Source organism: Ambystoma mexicanum, chromosome 6p (genome assembly GCF_040938575.1).
Source record: "Ambystoma mexicanum isolate Mex_15411 chromosome 6p, UKY_AmexF1_1, whole genome shotgun sequence".
Taxonomy (NCBI): Eukaryota; Metazoa; Chordata; class Amphibia; order Caudata; family Ambystomatidae; genus Ambystoma; species Ambystoma mexicanum.
The window spans coordinates 27,422,619-27,443,602 of NC_090935.1; the positions used below are offsets into that span (position 1 = coordinate 27,422,619).

The 20,984-nt window shown below is 50.3% G+C and overlaps 1 protein-coding gene across 1 annotated transcript in view; it reads left to right on the top strand.

Moving 5' to 3' along the window:
* The window catches only part of LOC138510644 (uncharacterized), a 130,184-nt gene that overhangs the window by 52,361 nt on the left and 56,839 nt on the right, over positions 1-20,984 (top strand). Inside the window, exon 4 of the mRNA XM_069626432.1 lies at positions 14,964-15,183. Within this exon, the coding sequence (XP_069482533.1) occupies positions 14,964-15,183 (220 nt within the window). The remainder of the gene's footprint in view (positions 1-14,963; positions 15,184-20,984) is intronic.

The window sequence follows — 20,984 nt, forward strand, 5'->3', positions numbered from 1 at the left end:
TTGTGTGTGTGCTGAGTTGGGGGGTGGGGGGTTCGGGTCTGTATGGGTGCATGTTTGTGTGTGTGCTGAGTTGGGGGGTGGGGGGGTTCGGGTCTGTATGGGTGCATGCTTGAGAGTGTGTGTGCTGAGTTGGGGGGTTTGGTTGGGGGTGAGCGGGCCATGGGGCATAGTGTTTGGTTGGGGGTGAGGGGGCCATGGGGCATAGTGTTTGGTTGGGGTGAGGGGGCCATGGGGCATAGTGTTTGGTTGGGGGTGAGGGACATATGGGGCATAGTGTTTGGTTGGGGGTGAGGGGGCCATGGGGCATAGTGTTTGGTTGGGGGTGAGGGACATATGGGGCATAGTGTTTGGTTGGGGGTGAGGGGGCCATGGGGCATAGTGTTTGGTTGGGGGTGAGGAGGCCATGGGGCATAGTGTTTGTTTGGGGGTGAGGGACATATGGGGCATAGTGTTTGGTTGGGGGTGAGGGGGCCATGGGGCATAGTGTTTGGATGGGGGTGAGGGACATATGGGGCATAGTGTTTGGTTGGGGTGAGGGGGCCATGGGGCATAGTGTTTGGTTGGGGGTGAGGGGGCCATGGGGCATAGTGTTTGGTTGGGGGTGAGGGGGCCATGGGGCATAGTGTTTGGTTGGGGGTGAGGGACATATGGGGCATAGTGTTTGGTTGGGGGTGAAGGGGCCATGGGGCATAGTGTTTGGTTGGGGTTATGGGGCCATGGGGCATAATGTTTGGTTGGGGGTGAGGGGGCCATGGGGCATAATGTTTGGTTGGGGGTAAGGGGGCCATGGGGCATAGTGTTTGGTTGGGGGTGAAGGGGCCATGGGGCATAGTGTTTGGTTGGGGGTAAGGGGGCCCTGGGGCATAGTGTTTGGTTGGGGGTGAGGGTGCCATGGGGCATAGTGTTTGGTTGGGGGTGAGGGGGCCATGGGGCATAGTGTTTGGTTGGGGGTGAGGGACATATGGGGCATAGTGTTTGGTTGGGGGTGAAGGGGCCATGGGGCATAGTGTTTGGTTGGGGGTGAGGGGGCTATGGGGCATAGTGTTTGGTTGGGGTTACGGGGCCATGGGGCATAATGTTTGGTTGGGGGTGAGGGGGCCATGGGGCATAATGTTTGGTTGGGGGTAAGGGGGCCATGGGGCATAGTGTTTGGTTGGGGGTGAGGGGGCCATGGGGCATAGTGTTTGGTTGGGGGTAAGGGGGCCCTGGGGCATAGTGTTTGGTTGGGGGTGAGGGTGCCATGGGGCATAGTGTATCTAGGGTCAACAAAATATATATAAGTTAATTAAACAGGCAAGATACGATAACTAAATAGAAATAAATTATAACAATGGAAAATGTGTAGTACAAAATGCGTTTGAAATGCAAATAAAAATCGTTACCCCTCAAAAACATTCTTTTTCCATGTGTTTAGTACAAATTGGGGGTTTAAAAAGCCTCCTGCCACGCCCCGCCTACCGCCCCGCCCACTTTTACTTTTCGGCCCACTATAGCCCTCATGTAAAGTACTTTCGGCCCTCTGTCAAAATCAGTTGTGCACCCCTGCTCTAAACAAGAGGATGGGGATCCGCCCTCGCGAAGCGACGATGACACGAAGAACATTCTGGAAAGTCTAATTTAAAAGACATAGACAGACTAGAAGACGAACGCTAGCGAGAGCCAGAGAGGAAAACAGGGAAGAAAATCTTCCGAGGATGCAAGTGCGTCCGGCCCCGATCGAGCGGAGAAAAGGACTGAGGGGCGATGCGCGGGGCAGAGCCAAGGTGGGCGGGGTTACGGCCGCGTGCCGGGCCCCGCGCAGGAAAGAGAAGAAGGACACATTTTTGGAAAAATTTGGATGCTTTTTACAAAATGCTCCAGTCCCGTCCCACAGGACGGAGAGATGTCCCACAAGTATGGAGGAAAGGGGACGGGATGTAGGAGTATGTGTATTCTCACCTGCTGTTCTAGCCACTTGATTGGCGAGCACCTTTACTATGGTGCCAATAATTCTCAAATCAAAGTTAGTGTTGAGTAGAATTTAAGCTGCAAAAGTGTACTGACTCCCAATCCTCATCTCCTAAGTGACAGCAGACGCGGCTCCTGATGCAGGCTCCACTGCCTTTGGCCCAGTTAGGTGGCTGCTTATGAAGATAAGGCTTTACGGCCCAATGTATTCCTGTGGAAAAAGGTGCGGTTCAGTCTCTGCCCCAGACACTAATTGACACAAGCCAATACCCCAGGATTACAGGGCTAACTGTTGGTTCTGCTGCAGAGGTCTCCCCTTTCACTGGTTCAAAGCATCTTCAGATGGTTGGTGGACTCAGAGTAGACGCCAAAGAAGGGTAAACATGGTTTTAATTCAAATTTCATACAATATGAGGTTCCCTCAGGCATTGCAGATAAAGTTCCAGCAATGCATAGGGGATGTCTGCAGCATTTCCAGTCTCAAGGCTCAAAGGCACCCATGGAGTAGAGCAGTCCAGTCCCTGACGGGTGCACGCCGATTCCAGGCCCAGCAGATCATCCGACTTTAGGATGGTGATGGGTGCAGAGTAGGGCTTCACACTAGTTGGTCTTGCTGTGCCCAAGGTAGAAATGCAACTGGTTCTGGTGTTCCCAGTCAAGTTGGAGGGAGAGGATTACCACCTGGTGGTTGGCTTCAACCAATGCTGGCTGTAGTAGCAGTTCCCCAGTGGTTTTGTGGCATTCATCTGGCTTTGGGTGCTTGGATCCTGTGGTTAGCTCTACAGAATGGCTCCAGACTCCCTCCTTGTACCCCAAATTATGACAGTGGGAGACTCTGACCATAAATGGTAAGGACCAGCAACGTTCACACAGGTAGAGGATGTCCTGTCCTGGTAATAGATCTGCCACAGGCTGCTCAGCAACCAGACACACACCGTATGGGAAATGGTTTGAGACTGGACAGTCCCAATCCACAGTTCGGGCACAGAAAACACTAACCGGGAGTGTAGTGCAGGACTCCCGCACAGTGCATGCCCATGTATGGGAATTTCTGACTAACCAAGAGTGTGGTGCAATACTCCCGTAAAGTGCATGCCCATATATGGCAATTTATGACTAACCGGGAGTGCAGTGCATAACTCCCGCACAGTGCATGGCCATATATGGCAATTTCTGACTAACCCGGAGTCCGGTGTAGGACTACCGCAAAGTGCATGCCCATATATGGTCATTTCTGACCTGAGAGGGCAGAAGGAAGGCCAAAAAGCAAGACTGCACAGAGAACAGGGTGTGTACTATGTGGAGCAGCCATTTTGAATATATTGGACTCAAAAAGACATGTTCACGCTAAAAAACAGAGCTGCCCAGCAGTGTACCATGAATAGAGTTGACAATCTGTTGACTGCCACAAGCCTGTTTTGTGCACATCAGAAAAGTAACTCAAATGTTACTTAAAAATAGAAAAATGGGACACAGAGTATCCCTGCAGCACGCTACTTATGGCCACCTGTCTGCGATGTAAAAACAAGCATTGGCAATACCAATAGTTTGGCCGTTTACTGAAGTTATTTGTATTTTGCATTAATAGGTACCAGAGTTGAAAGCTTTAAAGGAGGATACGATGAGGGGCGCTGGTGTGAAAAATAAGGTAGAAAGGAAAGTAAGGGAGGAGAGAGTGCAAGGGGGATGGAAGAAAGGAAAGGAAGGGAGGAGAGAGGGGGAAGGAAGAAGGTAAATGAAGGGAGGTGAGAGAGGGAGAGGGGGAACAAGAAAAGAAATGAAGGGAGAGTAAGGGAGGAGAGCGAGAGGGATAAGGAAGGGAGTCAAGGAAAGGAGATAGCGGGGGAGAAGGAAGGAAAAGAAGGGACAGGAAGGGAGGGGAGAGCAAGAGAGAGGGAGAGAGAGAGAGAGAGGAAAGGAAGAAAGCCAAGGAAGGGAAAAGGAGGTAGGATAGAGAGAGCCAGGGGGAAGAACAAAGGAAGGGAAGGGAGTTGAGGGGGAAGGAAGAAAGGAAGGAGAGTGAGAGCGAGGGGGAAGAAGAAAGGAAATGAGCGGACAGGAATGGAGGAGAGAGAGACGGAGAAGGAAAGAAGGAAAGGAAGGTAGGATAGAGAGGGAGAAGGAAGGGAGGAAAGGAAAGGAGGAGAGAGATGGGGAGAAGGAAGGAAGGAAGGAAGGAAGGAAGGAAGGAAGGAAGGAAGGAAGGAAGGAAGGAAGGAAGGAAGGAAGGAAGGAAGGAAGGAAGGAAGGAAGGAAGGAAGGAAGGAAGGAAGGAAGGAAGGAAGGAAGGAAGGAGAGAGGGAGAAGGAAGGAAGGAAGGAAGGAAGGAAGGAAGGAAGGAAGGAAGGAAGGAAGGAAGGAAGGAAGGAAGGAGAGAGAGAGGGAGAAGGACTGAAGGAAAAGAAGGTAGGAGAGAGTGCAAGGGCAAGGAAGAAAGGAAAGGAAGGAAGCAGGAGAGATGGAAGAAAGGAAAGGAAGGGAGGAGAGAAAGGGGGAAGAAAAAAGGAATGTAAGTGAGGAGAGAGAGGGGGAAGGAGAAAAGGAAAGGAAGGGACAGGAAGGAAGGAAGGAAGGAAGGAAGGAAGGAAGGAAGGAAGGAAGGAAGGAAGGAAGGAAGGAAGGAAGGAAGGAAGGAAGGAAGGAAGGAGAGAGGGAGAAGGAAGGAAGGAAGGAAGGAAGGAAGGAAGGAAGGAAGGAAGGAAGGAAGGAAGGAAGGAAGGAAGGAAGGAAGGAAGGAAGGAAGGAAGGGAGGAAGGAAGGGAGGGAGGGAGGGAGGGAGGGAGGGAAAGAAGGGAGGGAGGGAGGGAGGGAGGGAGGAAGGAAGGAAGGAAGGAAGGAAGGAAGGGAGGGAGGGAGGAAGGAAGGAAGGGAGGGAGGGAGGGAGGAAGGAAGGAAGGAAGGAAGGAAGGAAGGAAAGGAGGAAGGGAGGAAGGAAGGAAGGAAGGGAGGGAGGGAGGGAGGGAAGGGAGGGAGGGAGGGAGGGAAAGAAGGAAGGAAGGAAGGAAGGGAGGGAGGGAGGGAGGGAGGGAGGAGGAAGGAAGGGAGGGAGGGAGGAAGGAAGGAAGGAAGGGACAGGAAGGGAGGGGAGAGCAAGAGAGTGGGAGAGAGAGAGAGAGAGGAAAGGAAGAAAGCCAAGGAAGGGAAAGGGAGGTAGGATAGAGAGAGCCAGGGGGAAGAACAAAGGAAAGGAAGGGAGTTGAGGGGGAAGGAAGAAAGGAAGGAGAGTGAGAGCGAGGGGGAAGAAGAAAGGAAATGAGCGGACAGGAATGGAGGAGAGAGAGACGGAGAAGGAAAGAAGGAAAGGAAGGTAGGATAGAGAGGGAGAAGGAAGGGAGGAAAGGAAAGGAGGAGAGAGATGGGGAGAAGGAAGGAAGGAAGGAAGGAAGGAAGGAAGGAAGGAAGGAAGGAAGGAAGGAAGGAAGGAAGGAAGGAAGGAAGGAAGGAAGGAAGGAAGGAAGGAAGGAAGGAAGGAAGGAAGGAAGGAAGGAAGGAAGGAGAAGGAAGGAAGGAAGGAGAGAGGGAGAAGGACTGAAGGAAAAGAAGGGAGGAGAGAGTGCAAGGGGAAGGAAGAAAGGAAAGGAAGGGAGGAGGAGAGATGGAAGAAAGGAAAGGAAGGGAGGAGAGAAAGGGGGAAGAAAAAAGGAATGTAAGTGAGGAGAAAGAGGGGGAAGGAGAAAAGGAAAGGAAGGGAAAGGAAGGAAGGAAGGAAGGAAGGAAGGAAGGAAGGAAGGAAGGAAGGAAGGAAGGAAGGAAGGAAGGAAGGAAGGAAGGAAGGAAGGAAGGAAGGAAGGAAGGAAGGAAGGAAGGAAGGAAGGGAGAATCTGAAATAAAATAAAGATACCTTCTATTTACCCAAACCAATATCACCACTAGCCATCACCTAGCCATTGTTGGTAGCATTCCATTAAAATCAGTATCTATGGGAAGCTGTACTCCAAATCTGCCTGGGAGGCACTACCGGACAGGACCTTGGCAGACAGCAGAAAACAAAACACTCCGCTGTAGACCTTAAGCATAGTCTAAAACTGATTGGCCATCTGCTTTTGTACATTTATTTCTTCCAACTTGGGAGTGCCACACAGCTCCCCGGCAACAGCAGAACGCCGGCAGGCGTGAGCAGGAGGGTGAAGGCCGGCTGTTGCTTCAGCCATTTCATCAGCCAAGCATCGGCATGTTGTCATGATAACGCCATACACTACTGCTCCCGAACTCCCATTTCTCCTTTTTTTTTTTTTTACAGTAATAATGGTTTTTGGCAAAGTGGCTTATGCCACCATAGTGCCAAACCAACAAATGGGCAAAGCTCTCCCTGCACTGGAAGCCAAGAGACTAAGTCATGCACCCCACAAAATTAATTCAGCAGGTTATTGGGTCTAAAAAAGCACCCTCCCTCATTTTATCATCGTAAGAAGCACCTGGCAGATACAGGGAAGGCCTCGGGGTAGAGCTGAGGTCACACTAACTCACAGGCTTCACTCGCTCCAGATAGATCAGCAACTTCCAAGGTCCAGTGGATGCAAGTATGTGTCTGTTTCCTCTTTTCTTCTCTAGTGGCTGTGAGGATGGTTTGGTTTCCTCTTTCCTGCTCTAGTGGCTGTGAGGATGAGGTGGTTTCCTCTTTCTTGCTCCAGTGGGTGTGAGGATGAGTCGGTTTCCTTTTTCCTGCTCCAGTGGGTGTAAGGATGTGTTGGTTTCCTCTTTCCTGCTCTAGTGGCTGTGAGGATGAGGTGGTTTCCTCTTTCTTGCTCCAGTGGCTATGAGGATGTTTCGGTTCACTCTTTCCTGCTCCAGTGGATTTGAGGATATGTTAGTTTCCGCATTCCTGCTCCAGTGGGTGCAAGTATGTGTCGGTTTCCTCTTTTTTTCTCTAGTGGCTGTGAGGATGATTCAGTTTCCTCTTTCCTGCTCCAGTGGCTGTGAGGATGAATCGGTTTCCTCTTTCCTGCTCCAGTGGGTGTGAGGATGAGTCAGTTTCCTCTTTCCTGCTCCAGTGGGTGTGAGGATGTGTCGCTTCCATCTTTCCTGCTCCAGTGGGTGTGAGGATGAGTCAGTTTCCTCTTTCCTGCTCCAGTGGGTGTGAGGATGAATCGGTTTCCTCTTTCTTGCTCCAGTATTTGTGAGAATGTGTCGGTTCTCTCTTTCCTGCTCCAGAGGGTGTGAGGATGTGTGGGTTCCCTCTTTCTTGCTCCAGTGGGTGTGACAATGTGTCTGTCTCCTCTTTTCTGCTCCTGTGGCTATGAGGGTGTTTCGGTTCACTCTTTCCTGCTCCAGTGGATTTGAGGATGTATTCGTTTCCGCATTCCTGTTCCAGTGGCTGTGAGGATGTCTCAGTTCCACCCTTCTTGCTCCAGTGGGTGTGAGAATGTGTTGGTTTGCTCTTTTTTGCTCTAGTGGGTGTGAAAATGTGTTGGTTTCCTCTCTCCTGCTCCAGTGGCTATAAGGGTGTTTTGGTTCACTCTTTCCTGCTCCAGTGGATTTGAGGATGTGTTAGTTTATGCATTCCTGTTCCAGTGGGTGCAAGTATGTGTCTGTTTCCTCTTTCCTGCTCCAGTGGCTGTGAGAATGATGGGGCTTCCTCTTTCCTGCTCCAGTGGCTGTGAGTATGAGTCAGATTCCTCTTTCCTGCTCCAGTGGGTGTGAGGATGAGTCTGTTTCCTCTTTTCTGCTCCAGTGGGTGTGAGGATGTGTCGGTTACCTCTTTCCTGCTCCAGTGGGTGCGAGTATGTGTCCGTCTCCTCTTTCCTGGTCCAGTGGCTGTGAGGATGTCTCAGTTCCCTCTTTCTTGCTCCAGTGGGTGTGAGAATGTGCCGGTTCCCTCTTTCCTGCTCCAGTGGATTTGAAGATGTATTAGTTTCCGCATTCCTGTTCCAGTGGCTGTGAGGATGTCTCAGTTCCACCCTTCTTGCTCCAGTGGGTGTGAGAATGTGTTGGTTTGCTCTTTTTTGCTCTAGTGGGTGTGAAAATGTGTTGGTTTCCTCTCTCCTGCTCCAGTGGCTATAAGGGTGTTTTGGTTCACTCTTTCCTGCTCCAGTGGATTTGAGGATGTGTTAGTTTATGCATTCCTGTTCCAGTGGGTGCAAGTATGTGTCGGTTTCCTCTTTCATGCTCCAGTGGCTGTGAGGATGATGGGGTTTCCTCTTTCCTGCTCCAGTGGCTGTGAGTATGAGTCAGATTCCTCTTTCCTGCTCCAGTGGGTGTGAGGATGAGTCTGTTTCCTCTTTTCTGCTCCAGTGGGTGTGAGGATGTGTCGGTTACCTCTTTCCTGCTCCAGTGGGTGCGAGTATGTGTCCGTCTCCTCTTTCCTGGTCCAGTGGCTGTGAGGATGTCTCAGTTCCCTCTTTCTTGATCCGGTGGGTGTGCGAATGTGTTGGTTTCCTCTTTCCTGATCCAGTGGCTATGAGGGTGTTTTGGTTCACTCTTTCCTGCTCCAGTGGATTTGAGGATGTGTTAGTTTAAGCATTCCTGTTCCAGTGGGTGCAAGTATGTGTCAGTTTCCTCTTTCATGCTCCAGTGGCTGTGAGGATGAGTCAATTTCCTCTTTCGTGCGCCAGTGGATTTGAGGATATGTTAGTTTCCGAATTCCTTCTCCATTGGGTGCAAGTATGTGCCTTTTTCCTCTTTCCTGCTCCAGTGGGTTTCAGGGTGTGTTGGTGTCCTCTTTCCTGCTCCAGTGGATTTGAGGATGTGTTGGTTTCGTCTTTCCTGTTTCAGTGGGCTTGAGGATGTGTCGGTTTCCTCTTTCCTGCTCCAGTGGGTTTGAGGATGTGTCGGTTTCCTCTTTCCTGCTCCAGTGGGTGTCAGTTTCCTCTTTCATGCTCCAGGGGCTGTGAGGATGAGTCAATTTCCTCTTTCCTGCTTCAGTGGATATGAGGATATGTCAGTTTCCGCATTTCTTCTCCAGTGGGTGCAAGTATGTGTCGGTTTATTCTTGCCTTCTCTAGTAGCTGTGAGGATGATTCGGTTTCCTCTTACCGGCTCCAGTGGGTGTGAGGATGAGTCAGTTTCCTCTTTCCTGCTTCAGTGGGTGTGCGGACGTGTTGGTTTCCTCTTTCCTGCTCCAGTGGCTATGAGTGTGTGTTAGATTATGCATTCCTGTTCCAGTGGGTGCAAGTATGTGTCGGTTTCCTCTTTCATTCTCCAGTGGCTGTGAGGATGAGTCAATTTCCACTTTCGTGCTCCAGTGGATATGAGGATATGTCGGTTTCTGCATTCCTTCTCCAATGGGTGCAAGTATGTGTCTGTTTCCTCTTTCCTGCTCCAGTGGGTTATAGGGTGTGTTGGTTTCCTCTTTCCTTTTCCAGTGGATTTGAGGATGTATTGGTTTCCTCTTTCCTGTTTCAGTGGGCTTGAGGATGTGTCGGTTTCCTCTTTTCTACTCTAGTGGGTGCTAGTATGTGTCAGTTTCCTCTTTCATGCTCCAGTGGCTGTGAGGATGAGTCGATTTCCTCTTTCCTGCTCCAGTGGATTTGAGCATATGTTAGTTTCTGCATTTCTACTCCAGTGGGTGCAAGTTGTGTCGGTTTCCTCTTTTTTTCTCTAGTGGCTGTGAGGATGATTCAGTTTCCTCTTTCCTGCTCCAGTGGGTGTGAGGATGAGTCAGTTTCCTCTTTCCTGCTCCAGTGGGTGTGAGGATGAGTCAGTTTCCTCTTTCCTGCTCCAGTGGGTGTGAGGATGAGTCAGTTTCCTCTTTCCTGCTCCAGTGGGTGTGAGAATGTGTCGGTTTCCTCTTTCCTGCTCCAGTGGGTGTGAGGATGAGTCATTTTCCTCTTTCGTGCTCCCGTGGATATGAGCATATGTCGGTTTCCGCATTCCTTCTCCAATGGGTGCAAGTATGTGTCTGTTTCCTCTTTCCTGCTCCAGTGGGTTTTAGGGTGTGTTGGTTTCCTCTTTCCTGCTCCAGTGGGTGTGAGAATGTGTCGGTTTCCTCTTTCCTGCTCCTGTGGCTATGAGGGTGTTTCGGTTCACTCTTTCCTGCTCCAGTGGATTTGAGGATGTGTTGGTTTGCTCTTTCCTGTTTCAGCGGGCTTGAGGATGTGTCAGTTTCCTCTTTCCTGCTCCAGTGGGTTGGAGGATAATGCGTTGGTTTCCTCTTTCCTGCTTCAGTGGGTGAGAGGATGAGTCAGTTTCCTCTTTCCTGCTCCAGTGGGTGTGAGGATGTGTCGCTTCCATCTTTCCTGCTTCAGTGGGTGTGAGTATGTGTTGGTTTCCTCTTTACTGTTCAAGTGGCTGTGAGGATGAATCGGTTTCCTCTTTTTTGCTCCAGTATTTGTGAGAATGTGTCAGTTCTCTCTTTCCTGCTCCAGAGGGTGTGAGGATGTGTGGGTTCCCTCTTTCTTGCTCCAGTGGGTGTGAGAATGTGTCGGTTTCCTCTTTCCTGCTCCTGTGGCTATGAGGGTGTTTCGGTTCACTCTTTCCTGCTCCAATGGATTTGAGGATGTGTTAGTTTACGCATTCCCGTTCCAGTGGGTGCAAGTATGTATCGGTTTCCTCTTTCATGCTCCAGTGGCTGTGAGGATGAGTCATTTTCCTCTTTCGTGCTCCCGTGGATATGAGCATATGTCGGTTTCCGCATTCCTTCTCCCATGGGTGCAAGTATGTGTCTGTTTCCTCTTTCCTGCTTCAGTGGGTTATAGGGTGTGTTGGTTTCCTCTTTCCTGCTCCAGTGGATTTGAGGATGTGTTGGTTTGCTCTTTCCTGTTTCAGCGGGCTTGAGGATGTGTCAGTTTCCTCTTTCCTGCTCCAGTGGGTTGGAGGATGCGTCGGTTTCCTCTTTCCTGCTTCAGTGGGTTCTAGTATGTGTCAGTTTCCTCTTACCAAATGCACTGCTCTGTAGATAAAAGGGCCTTGCATGACAGAGCTCCTTGTGCTCTTCTTTCTGCACCCAATGGAGTTAAAAGGTGTTCTTATGGTCATGTAAATTAGATGTTGTGAATTTTGTCATCTGCCCCACCTCCACTCCATGCGATGAAAGCTTATGTATCTACCATTTGAACATACTATTTTCTATCAGTACAATAAAAGGTATCAAAGCTTGGATTTTGTTTGATTTTAAAATTGGACAAACACAGCATTACACATGTTCTCTGTAGTTATTGCAACAGATGTTATTTGTCGAAAGCTTTGTACCAAGAGTGGTTCTGTGCCTTTCTGTGCAGCAGTTCAAGTGTGGCTCTTTGACAGTAGGCTGGAAAGTGAGGATTGAGCACACAGTACACTGAAAAAACAAACCTTTACAGCCAATGCACCCTTTCACTTTTTGCTCATTATGTATGATCCATTATATTTAAATGTGTCCTAGATGTGCCATAATAATTCTTTATTTACATTCTCAAACATTCAAAGTTAATGCCTGGGGATCAGAAAGTAGCTCCAGGTCACTGTTGGTTTTAAGCTAACCAGGCTCTCCTCAATGCACCAGTGATCACAAGGCTGCGATCCAGTGGTAATGGCCGTTGGGTCAATGACAGACCTATAAGATTCTGCGACCCCCTCCAGGGAGAGAATGGGATTCTTAGGGGCAGTTTCGGGCCTGTCTCAGCTGGGACGCCCTCTATATCTTCACACTCCATGTGAAGGTTGTACTCGAGCTAGGCGAGAACTGTGGGGTGTTGTGCCATGTGCAGGTAGCATAAACCAGTTCCTTTTTGAGAGATGCAGAGGATTGCAGAGAGAGAGCCACGAAAAGGCAGAGGCAGTAACCCATCTGCCCCAGATTCAGGAAGCAATGGGTGTTTTGGGAAAGGTGAGACGGAGGCAGCTTTTACAGGTGTCCAGGAGGTTTAGCCTGGCAGCCACAGCAGTGGCAGGGATGAAGTTCTGGCATTTCTGATCACTCTCCAAGAGAATGCCACAGACCACAACCCTTGGGGGATGTGATACGTAGAGTAGGGCAAAGGCACATCAGTGTCATCTAGAGACAGGAGCAGATATGCAGTTAGTGATTTGAAAGGACAGATAAGGCAGAAGATTTGAGCATCGTTCGAAAATGGGTGAGACGGAAAGAACAAGTAGGGGAGGAGTTTGGAGAGAGAGAAGGTGTAGAATTCAAATAGGAAGGGGCCCAGAACAGGCCCTTAACGCTGAACGATTGGACATCCCATGTGCCCATGTGACAAATCGACTTCCGGGGCACCAGTGGTCTAGGGATGAATAGCAGCTTTGAAACCATCAATCAGCCCTACACCTCTAGTACACCAGAAGGGATCTAAACACATTGGAAACACAAGGACATTATAAACCGGCAGGCTTATCTCCAAAAGGTTGTGGATCGTTGGTTAGTTGCAACACAGTGAAAATACAATTATTACCCAATGATAAAAGGGACTGTCCAGTCAAGGTTGTACACACACATCTACTTTACTGTTATCACAACATACAGTTCAAGCACACTACAAAATACAGCCCACGCACACTACAAAATACAGCCCACCCTGTAAGGGAACACAGAGGACAGGTGGTTTCATGAAGGAAAGGGATGTACTCTGGATACTGATAGTAGGGTAGTGAGTATAGTAATTAATCCCAATAGTTCAAGAATACTTGGTTTCAATACAAAGGGAGCAATGGATCATAGAATGTCTCTAGGGGCCTTTGGATAAGGACCAGAGGGACTCAACAACATTGTACTTTGTGTTTGTAGGTGTTGTTGGTCCTCGACAGGGTCAAGTCAGTTTCAAGATGCTTTGCAGCTTCTGTGACAGAGTTCAAGATGTTAGACAGCTGTGGGTATCAGGCGGCAACCAGTTTGGTGAGCAAGGCTGGTCGGATGGCTGCAGGCTGCTCTATACGGCAGCTCAGGGTCAGGAATCATTGTCTCAGTGCTGGTCAGCGGTTCTGAAGCACTGGTTGAGGCGTCTCTGATGGCTTTAGCGACTTCCGCATATCAACAGTCAGTGGAGCAGTCGGTTGCAGCTTGAGGGGCTCGACTGGCTCGAAAAGTACTTTTAAGGCAGATGTCGGAAGATGCTTGTTGATGCAATCCTCCTAGCTTCTTCACTGGGTTTGTGTCATCCTTTAAGGTGGACAGCCCACAGCTGTGGAGTGTGTTGCAGGTAGCTGCCTTTTCCTTGGTTGTATGTTCAGAGACCTCCTGGCACTTCGTATCCAGGAAGCTTGCTGCATAGCCTATCAGGGCACGCTGTGTGCTGGCTGGGTACTGGTTCTGGGGCTGCTGGAGGGTCCTCTGGATTCAGTGTCTCCCTTTGTTCCCTGGAAGATGTTTAGGGGCGGGACCTTGCTTCCCTCTTGGAGGTCCTGCCCTTCCTTCACTGGAGGAAGATGTAAGGCAGACTGCATCTTCAGCCAGGGTCCAATGCTGAGTTCGTCTTGCTACTCTTTGTGAAGTCTTCAGATGATCTACCCAAAAGCCAAATGGACCACAGGGATTGGTGTAGGTTAAGACTACCTTTATGAACCAATCCTGGGTCCCCACCAACAATCTCCATAACCAGAGTGCTTTGCAACAGAAAAGGTAAAGGGGTGAAAACATGTAATGCTAAGTCGGGATTGCATTTTAGCTCAAGCACATTTCAGCCAATTCCTGCCAATAAGTTGTCCATATTGTCCTGAAACCTTTTAACAGCCGGAACTGAACAATTGAGCATAATCTGATTCAGATCTGTACACACACTTGAAGTACAACAATAACTGTCTCCATTGTAATCTAGCCTATAATGAGATCAGGTTGAGTTCATGCCTAACCATCCCATTGGGCACTAACAGGGCAAGCCACAAGGTCCTTTGCATGGCATTCAGACAGGCGCCAAGCTCTAAACATGCCATGTCTAACCCATACAACAGTAACAGTTCTATCTTGCCCAAATAGTATTTGAGAGCAGGCAAACTGGAAATGGAGTTTCAAATAAATACGCATCATGTGAGAGAGTAGCAGCATTAGCTTTGCCTCTAGTACACATCGCCACATTTCAATTGACTCAATATTGGATAAATAGAACCCCAAGTAACGCATAGATGGTACCCTTTCAATGATATCCTCCCCCACACACCATGGCATTACCTTTGGGTGCTTAAGTTTCGTGAGGATCACCACCTTAAATTTCGCTCCATTAATGGCCAGATTATTCATGCGGTATACGCCGCAAAGATGCTGAGTTTGCTATGAAGGCCCTGCGGAGTCCATTAAAAAATGCTGATGCCATCCGCAGATGCCAGCCAGTGAATTCTCAGGTGTCCCAGCCTTACCACAATTAAATCGGGCTTCTCCCACAGATGTTCTATGTCGCACAAATACAGATTAAAAAGAGTCGGTGACAGTATACAACCCTGTCTTTGCCCAAGTGGAACCGGAATGGGTTTAGTGAAAAGCCCTCCTTATTTAGGCAAATCCTAACAGTGGAATTGTAATGCAATGCAGCCACTAGACAGACCAATTTATGGGGCACGTTCAAACCAAGGAAAACACGCTCAACACAGTCAAATGCTGGTGAAAGATCCAGGGAGGCCATATACATACTGCCCCCCATGAGGAACCTTGGCACTAAGCAACAGATGTTTAACTAGCGTGGCATTGCAGGGGGTTCCAACTTGCTGCCTGAATCCTACCTGAAAGCGAGATAGAATGTTTGTTTCCACTAAATAGGTATTCAGGTCTCTAAGCAGCAGTGTGGAGAAGACATTACAAGTCGATTCGATCAAAGCAATGGGCCAATAGTTAGCCGGATCCTGAGTATCTCCCTTCTTGAAAATGGGGGTAAGAACGGATTGTGGCCAAGAAATCGGCACCTTGTACGTGGCATAAACAGAGATGGTGGATTAAAAGTGAAATATAGTAGTGAATGGTCAGAGAAAAGGAAGGGCGAAGTGAGATCAAGCAAAGACCCTGAAACATGAAGTGAAGTAGAGGAGGAAAAGACCAGTAGGAGGTGTCCAGGAGATGGTCACTATGACGACTGAACCAGTGGGTTCACACAGGTGCACCCTAAACCATGGGCATCTTCATTTTTAGAATTGTTGGGATGTTGTAGACCTGTTCTAATACTTGGCTGTCTTTTTTTCAGTGGCTCAAATTGGATTGATAATGTTCGTAATCGTGTGAAAGGGAAAGAAGACCTATACAACGGACGATTCAGCCTTTTGACACCTGATGGGTCCATTGTGCCAGACCAGTCCGAAGATAAGAACTCCCTATACCGCACTCTGACTATGGCCAAAGGGTGCCAGACAGACACAGACATAAAAAAGGAGGCTGCCGCGCTTCAAGGGAAGGTGGTCAAGGAGGTAATGTGTCTTTCATAGGGTTCTTATGGGTCTTTAAATGGGGCACAATCACATGTCAGAACAATCCAGCAAAAATATCTTTAGCCATCCAATCAGTGGGGGTCGACACATTCACCCCAGTAAAGCCTTCCACCTTCAGACCAGGTCTGAATGGATGACTGGTCATTGCCTCTGCTGCATGGGATCTCCAGGCCCAGCAGACCATAGAGGGCCAGATCCCCACCACACTCACTTGGAGAAATATTTGTTATGTCATGTTATGTTACAATCATTTGTAAAGTGCAACATCCGCCCAAGGGCATCTTGATGTTGAATAGATTCGGACGACAATGACTGGGAGAAAGCCACAAGGCCTTAGAACAGGTAGGTTTCCCAGGAACATCTGAACAAGAGATGGATCCCAGTCGCATGAAGCGTCTGGGGAAGGGAGTTCCAAAGATGGGCCACCAGCAATGTGAGAATATTTAAAGTGCAGGGTCTGAATAAGACAGGCATCAGCAGAGCGCAGAGCTCGTGAGGGAATGTAAGGGCACACTTTAGCTTGGAGATATTCCACACCTGTACCATAAAAAGTGTGGTGATCCCGGCTGGCAGATTTAAATTGAATCCACTTTGCCACTGGGAGCCAGTGCAAACGGCGAAGAACAGGGGTGATATGGCTGGCCATAGACGATGAAGTGGCAGCTCTAAGTGTCGAATTTGATGGTTGTGCCAAAAAGAGGGAATTGCAATAGTGCAGTGAGCCCAGGACCAGAAAGGCAACAACAGGCATGCGCAGCTAAAGGGGTAGGAAAGGAAGAACTTTCCGGAGGAATTTAAGTGGAAGATGCCCCTTTTGGCATACTGCACTAACCTGGTCCTCAGCTGATAGAAAAGCAGATATTCTGATGCCCAAGTCCTTCACGGTGGAAACTGGTGAGGGGAACGCGCCCAGAGAGGGGGGCCAGAACAGCGGAGTCTAAAGAGCTGCCATGATGGAGACCAACTACAAGCACCTCTGTCTTGTCCCTGTTCAACCTAACCCAGTTATTAGACATACTGGCACCCACAGACTCAACACAGAGACAGGGAGAGAGCGAGATCCAGGCGTGCAGTAATCTACACATCATCTGCATAGGAATAGCAGTGAAAGCCATGGGCAAGGAGGAGCTTGGTTAGGGGTAGAATATTAACCAGGTTACTCACCGTAGTGACCAACTTACTCCTAGTCCATAGTCCCCTTTCCTCCATACTTATGGGACATCTATCCGTCCTGTGGGACGGGACCGGAGCACTTTGTAAAAAGCATCCACATTTTTCCAAAAATGTGTCCTTCCTCTCTTTCTTGCGTGGGGCCCGGCACGCGGCCGTAACCCTGCCCACCTTGGCTACGCCCTGCGCATCGCCCATCAGTCCTTTTCTATCGCCTGGTCAGAGACCTATTAGCAATAACAGAGGAACCTTATTAGAGGGGATGGCGGGTGGGCGTATGGAGGAAAGGGGACTATGGACTAGGAGTAAGGTGGTCACTACGGTGAGTAACCAGGTTATACTCCTACGTCCCATCCCCTTTCCTCCATACTTATGGGAGATTCTCAAGCACTCCTAACAGGAACTACGGGTGAATGGAAATACCCCTTACTGAAACAGGTTCTTCAGCACAGCCTGACCAAACTGAGCATCAGCTCTCGAGCTCATGTCGAGACAATAATGCTTACGAAAAGCAGATGGGGAGGCCCAAGTAGCTGCCCTAGCAATGGACTCCCAGGGGACATATTTCTGAAAAGCAACCCGGATGCCTTGCCCCGCACCAGGAGTGCATGAATACCCTTAGGAGGTTTCAGCCCTTGGACTCTGTGACTCTGTGATGCAGGCGGTGATCCACCGAGAAATAGTCGCCTTAGATGCCTGCTTACCCTGAGGGTTACTGAAGGTCACAAAAAGTTGAGAAGAACTCCTAAACTCGGAAGTCCTGTCCTGGTAGAACTTAAGAGCTCTTCTGACACCAAGACAGTGCAGAACCCTTTCAGCCTCCGAGGCAGGGTTCAGAAAAAAGACCGGTAGGGAGATCGACTGATTCAGATGGAATTCAGTTACCACCTTTGGTAGAAAGGCCGGGTTTGTCCTAAAAAAAGATGCTCCACTGACAAGGCCTGGAGCTCACTCACTCTCCTGGCTGACGTAACAGCGACCAGAAAGGACACTTTCCAGGATAAGTACTTGAGGTCCACCGTGGCCATTGGTTCAAAAGGTTTATGGCACAGCGCCGTCAGGACTACATTAAGATCCCACGGCGGATGCGGACTACGAACCGGAGGGTAGAGGCGTGTCAAGCCTGCAAAATGCCTCTTAACCACTGGGTTACTCAGAGAATAAGAACATTGGTCTGTAGACAGATAAGCGGAAACCGGTGAAAGGTAAGTTCTTCATGACAGAACGTGAACACCCAACTCTGCTAGGGAGGACACGAAGGACAGTACTGTGTCAATCGTAGCCACCGTTGGATCCAATTGCTTCTCCAAACACCAATGACAGAACCTGAGCCATTTACTCCTGTATTGAGATCTGGTCGAGGGTTTCCTGGCTGCCTGGATAATACGCATGTTATCCTTAGACAAGTTAAGATGCTCTAAAGACTTGAACTCAGGCACCATGCCGCCAAGCTGAGCGATTGTGGGGAGGGGTGCCACATCTGCTGTTCCCCCTGATGAAGAAGATCGGGAGTTACTGGTAACCTGATCGGCAGATACACCGAGTGTTGAAGTTCTGAGAACCAAAACCTGGCCAGCCACCATAGGGCTATGAGTAGAAGCGAACAGTTCACAGAGTTCTTCAGCTTCCAAATTGCCCGATGGACTAGGGGCAGAGGCGGGAAGGCGTAAGCTCTCATGTTGTGCCATGGAACCTCGAGAGCATCCCCAGAGAGGAGGCTCCCAGCCCCCCTCTGGAGGCATACTGAGGAAGCTTCTTGTTTGCCGCCATAGCGAAGAGGTCCACCTCCGGTGTGCCCCAACGTGAGAAAATCCATGAGAGGACCTCTGCCTTCAACTCCCACTCGTAACTGACCACTGTCCGCCGGCTGAGGGCATCCGCTGTGACATTCAGCTGGCCCGGAATGTGTACTGCTATCAGCCAGACACCATGAAGCACAGCCCACTCCCATATCTGGATAGACAGGTCCATGATGGGGGGAGACTTTGTTCCCCCTTGCTTGTTGATGTAATACATTGACACCACATTGTCCGTGCGTATGCGGACCACCTTGTTGGCATTGAGCGGTCTGAACGCCTTGAGTGCCAGAAAAATCGCCAGAAGCTCCAAATGATTTATGTGCAGGAGCTTGTCCTGAGGCGACCAGAGGTCCGAGACCTGAAAAAGATCTAACGTCGCACCCCACCGCAGAAGGGAGGAGTCCGTCGTGATCGTCACCGTGGGGGCTGGGTCCTGAAACCCCGCACCGACCGCCAGGTTGCTGAGAGATGACCACCAATCCAGGTCCACTCTCATGGAATCCGGAATCATTATCCGCTTGGAATCCGGGTCCACAACCCGATGCCAGGAACTCCGAAGAGCCATCTGGGTCCGCCTCATCTTGAGGCGAGCAAGAGGAAGAGCCAGCGCACATGAGGCCATGAGGCCCAGAAGCCTCTGGAACCACCAGGCCGACGTGCTCTCCGACTGCACAAACATCTGACACGTGGATAACAGATCCGCCATTCTGTCCCTGGTCAGATACACTCTGCAGTCGATCATGTTCCAGCAAAAACCCAGGAAAATCAGGTCCTGCGAGACTGTCATGGAAGATTTCTGCCAGTTCACTGACGGCCCAAGATGGAACAGGAGCTGAAGGAGAGACTGGAGATTGCCCGCTGCTGCCAGCGGACTAGGGCTGCGTAAAAGTCATCCAAATATGGATACACATGGACACCCTGGAGACGAAGATAGGCCGCAATCACCGACATCATCTTCGTGAAGACACGCGGCGCCGAGCTGTGGCCAAAAGGAAGCACTTGAAACTGGAAGTGCTCCTCTCCCAAAGAGAAGCGGAGATATCTCCTGTGTGGGTTCCAAATCAGGATATGCATGTACGCGTCCTGAAGATCCACAACGCTGAGCCAATCGCCCATCTGCAAGGAGGAGCGTATCTGGCTGGGCGTGATCATCTTGACTTTCTCTTGGGGTAGGAAAAGATTGAACTGGGAAAGGTCTAGGATGGTGCGCAGGCCAGCCTGGTTGGGTTTGGGCACCGTAAACAGCCAGGAGTAGAAGCCCTCCCCTCGCTCCCCAAGGGGAACGGGTTCCACAGCTCTGAGGTCCAGAAGTTTCTGAACTTCGGCTTTGAGGGAGCGCGAGCCCGACAGCTGAAAAGGAGGGTTGAGGGGTGGGGTAGGGGGTAGAGGTAAGCGGAAGCCCGCCCGAGTGACTGACAAGACCCATCTGTCTTCTGTGATGGTCTGCCACGCCTCCCAATGAGACGCAATGCGTCCTCCCACCGGGGTCTCGTGTGAGCGCGGAAAACCGTCATTTAGTAGGTTTATCGGTGGCGGTGCCACCTGAACCTGAGGAGGAGGCTGAAGAGCGGGAGAAAAACCATGTCTGTTGTTGCATACGACGGTTATTCCCCGCAGGGGTATCCACTCTGTGAGATTTGCGGTCGAGGAAGCCCCTAAAACCAGAGGAGGGTCGACTTTGTGACTACGGTCACTGGGTTTTGAAAGGGGCCTTAACCAGGACAGACAACGACTTAGCTGTCTGAGTGCTATCCTTCGTCTTGGTGAGCTCTACATCTGTTGTAGAATGAAAGAGCTCCTTACCATCGAACGGAAGGTCCAACACCTTGTCCTGCACTTCTTTTGAAAATGTAGTGGCATGCAGCCACGCCTGCCGTGAGGTATCAACCCCCAGCACAAGGCCCCAAGCCGAGGTGTCTACGTGATGAGCCGCAGCCTCCAGGAGATCCTGGGCCAAGACCCTGGCGTCAGATAGGCCACCTTTGTAGTCTTCCAGCTTCTCGACCAGGATAAACTCCTCAAACTCCGACAGACCTTTTCACATCCGCATGTTAGCTCCCGCTAAAATCAATTCAGCGTTGGCATGCCTGAGCTGCAAGGCCGAGTTGGCGAAGATTTTCCTCCCGAGGGAGTCTAGGAGCTTGTCCTCCTTTCCCAAAACCTGAGTAGCCGTCGTGGAAGAGGATGCTGCAGGCCTGGACTGCAAAGTGGCCGCAGCCACCACTGTGGAGGAGGGAGGTGGACAAGACGACAGGGCCACCTCTTCTGAAGAATGCAGCCTGTATCTCGCGTCAATTTTCTTATTGACAAAAAGTCCAGAGTGTGGCTTTTCCCAGACTCTGCGGACCTCAGCAAGAACGTCCTTCTGCAAGAACAGGCCGGTACGCTCCAAGGGAGACAGGGTGAACGCCCCAGAGAGCACGCCCTCCTGCGGAGCGGTTGCCTCGGGCACCGGGACATCTAAGAAACTCATCATGTCCAGTACCCGGTCATGAAAAGCTCTAACAGAGCAGGGAAGGTCCTCATTGTCCTGATCGCCTTGGGCGTCATCTGACAGGTCAGGATCCTGCTGAGCCGTGTCAGGCGCTGCCTTGTCCACTGGGGACAATGGAGGCAAAGGGAGAAGAGTCGGGGAAGGCACCGTAAGCAAGGGAGGCGCTGGCAGAGCCACCGGAGGAACGGGTGGAGCCGGAGGTGCAGGTGGACATATCTCCCTGAAAAGCCCTTTGAAATATTCCCTCATGGGGTCGGTACGCATAAGCGTTTGGAATTTACTGAAAAAAGCGTCCTCCGGGGACTGTTTTGGACCCT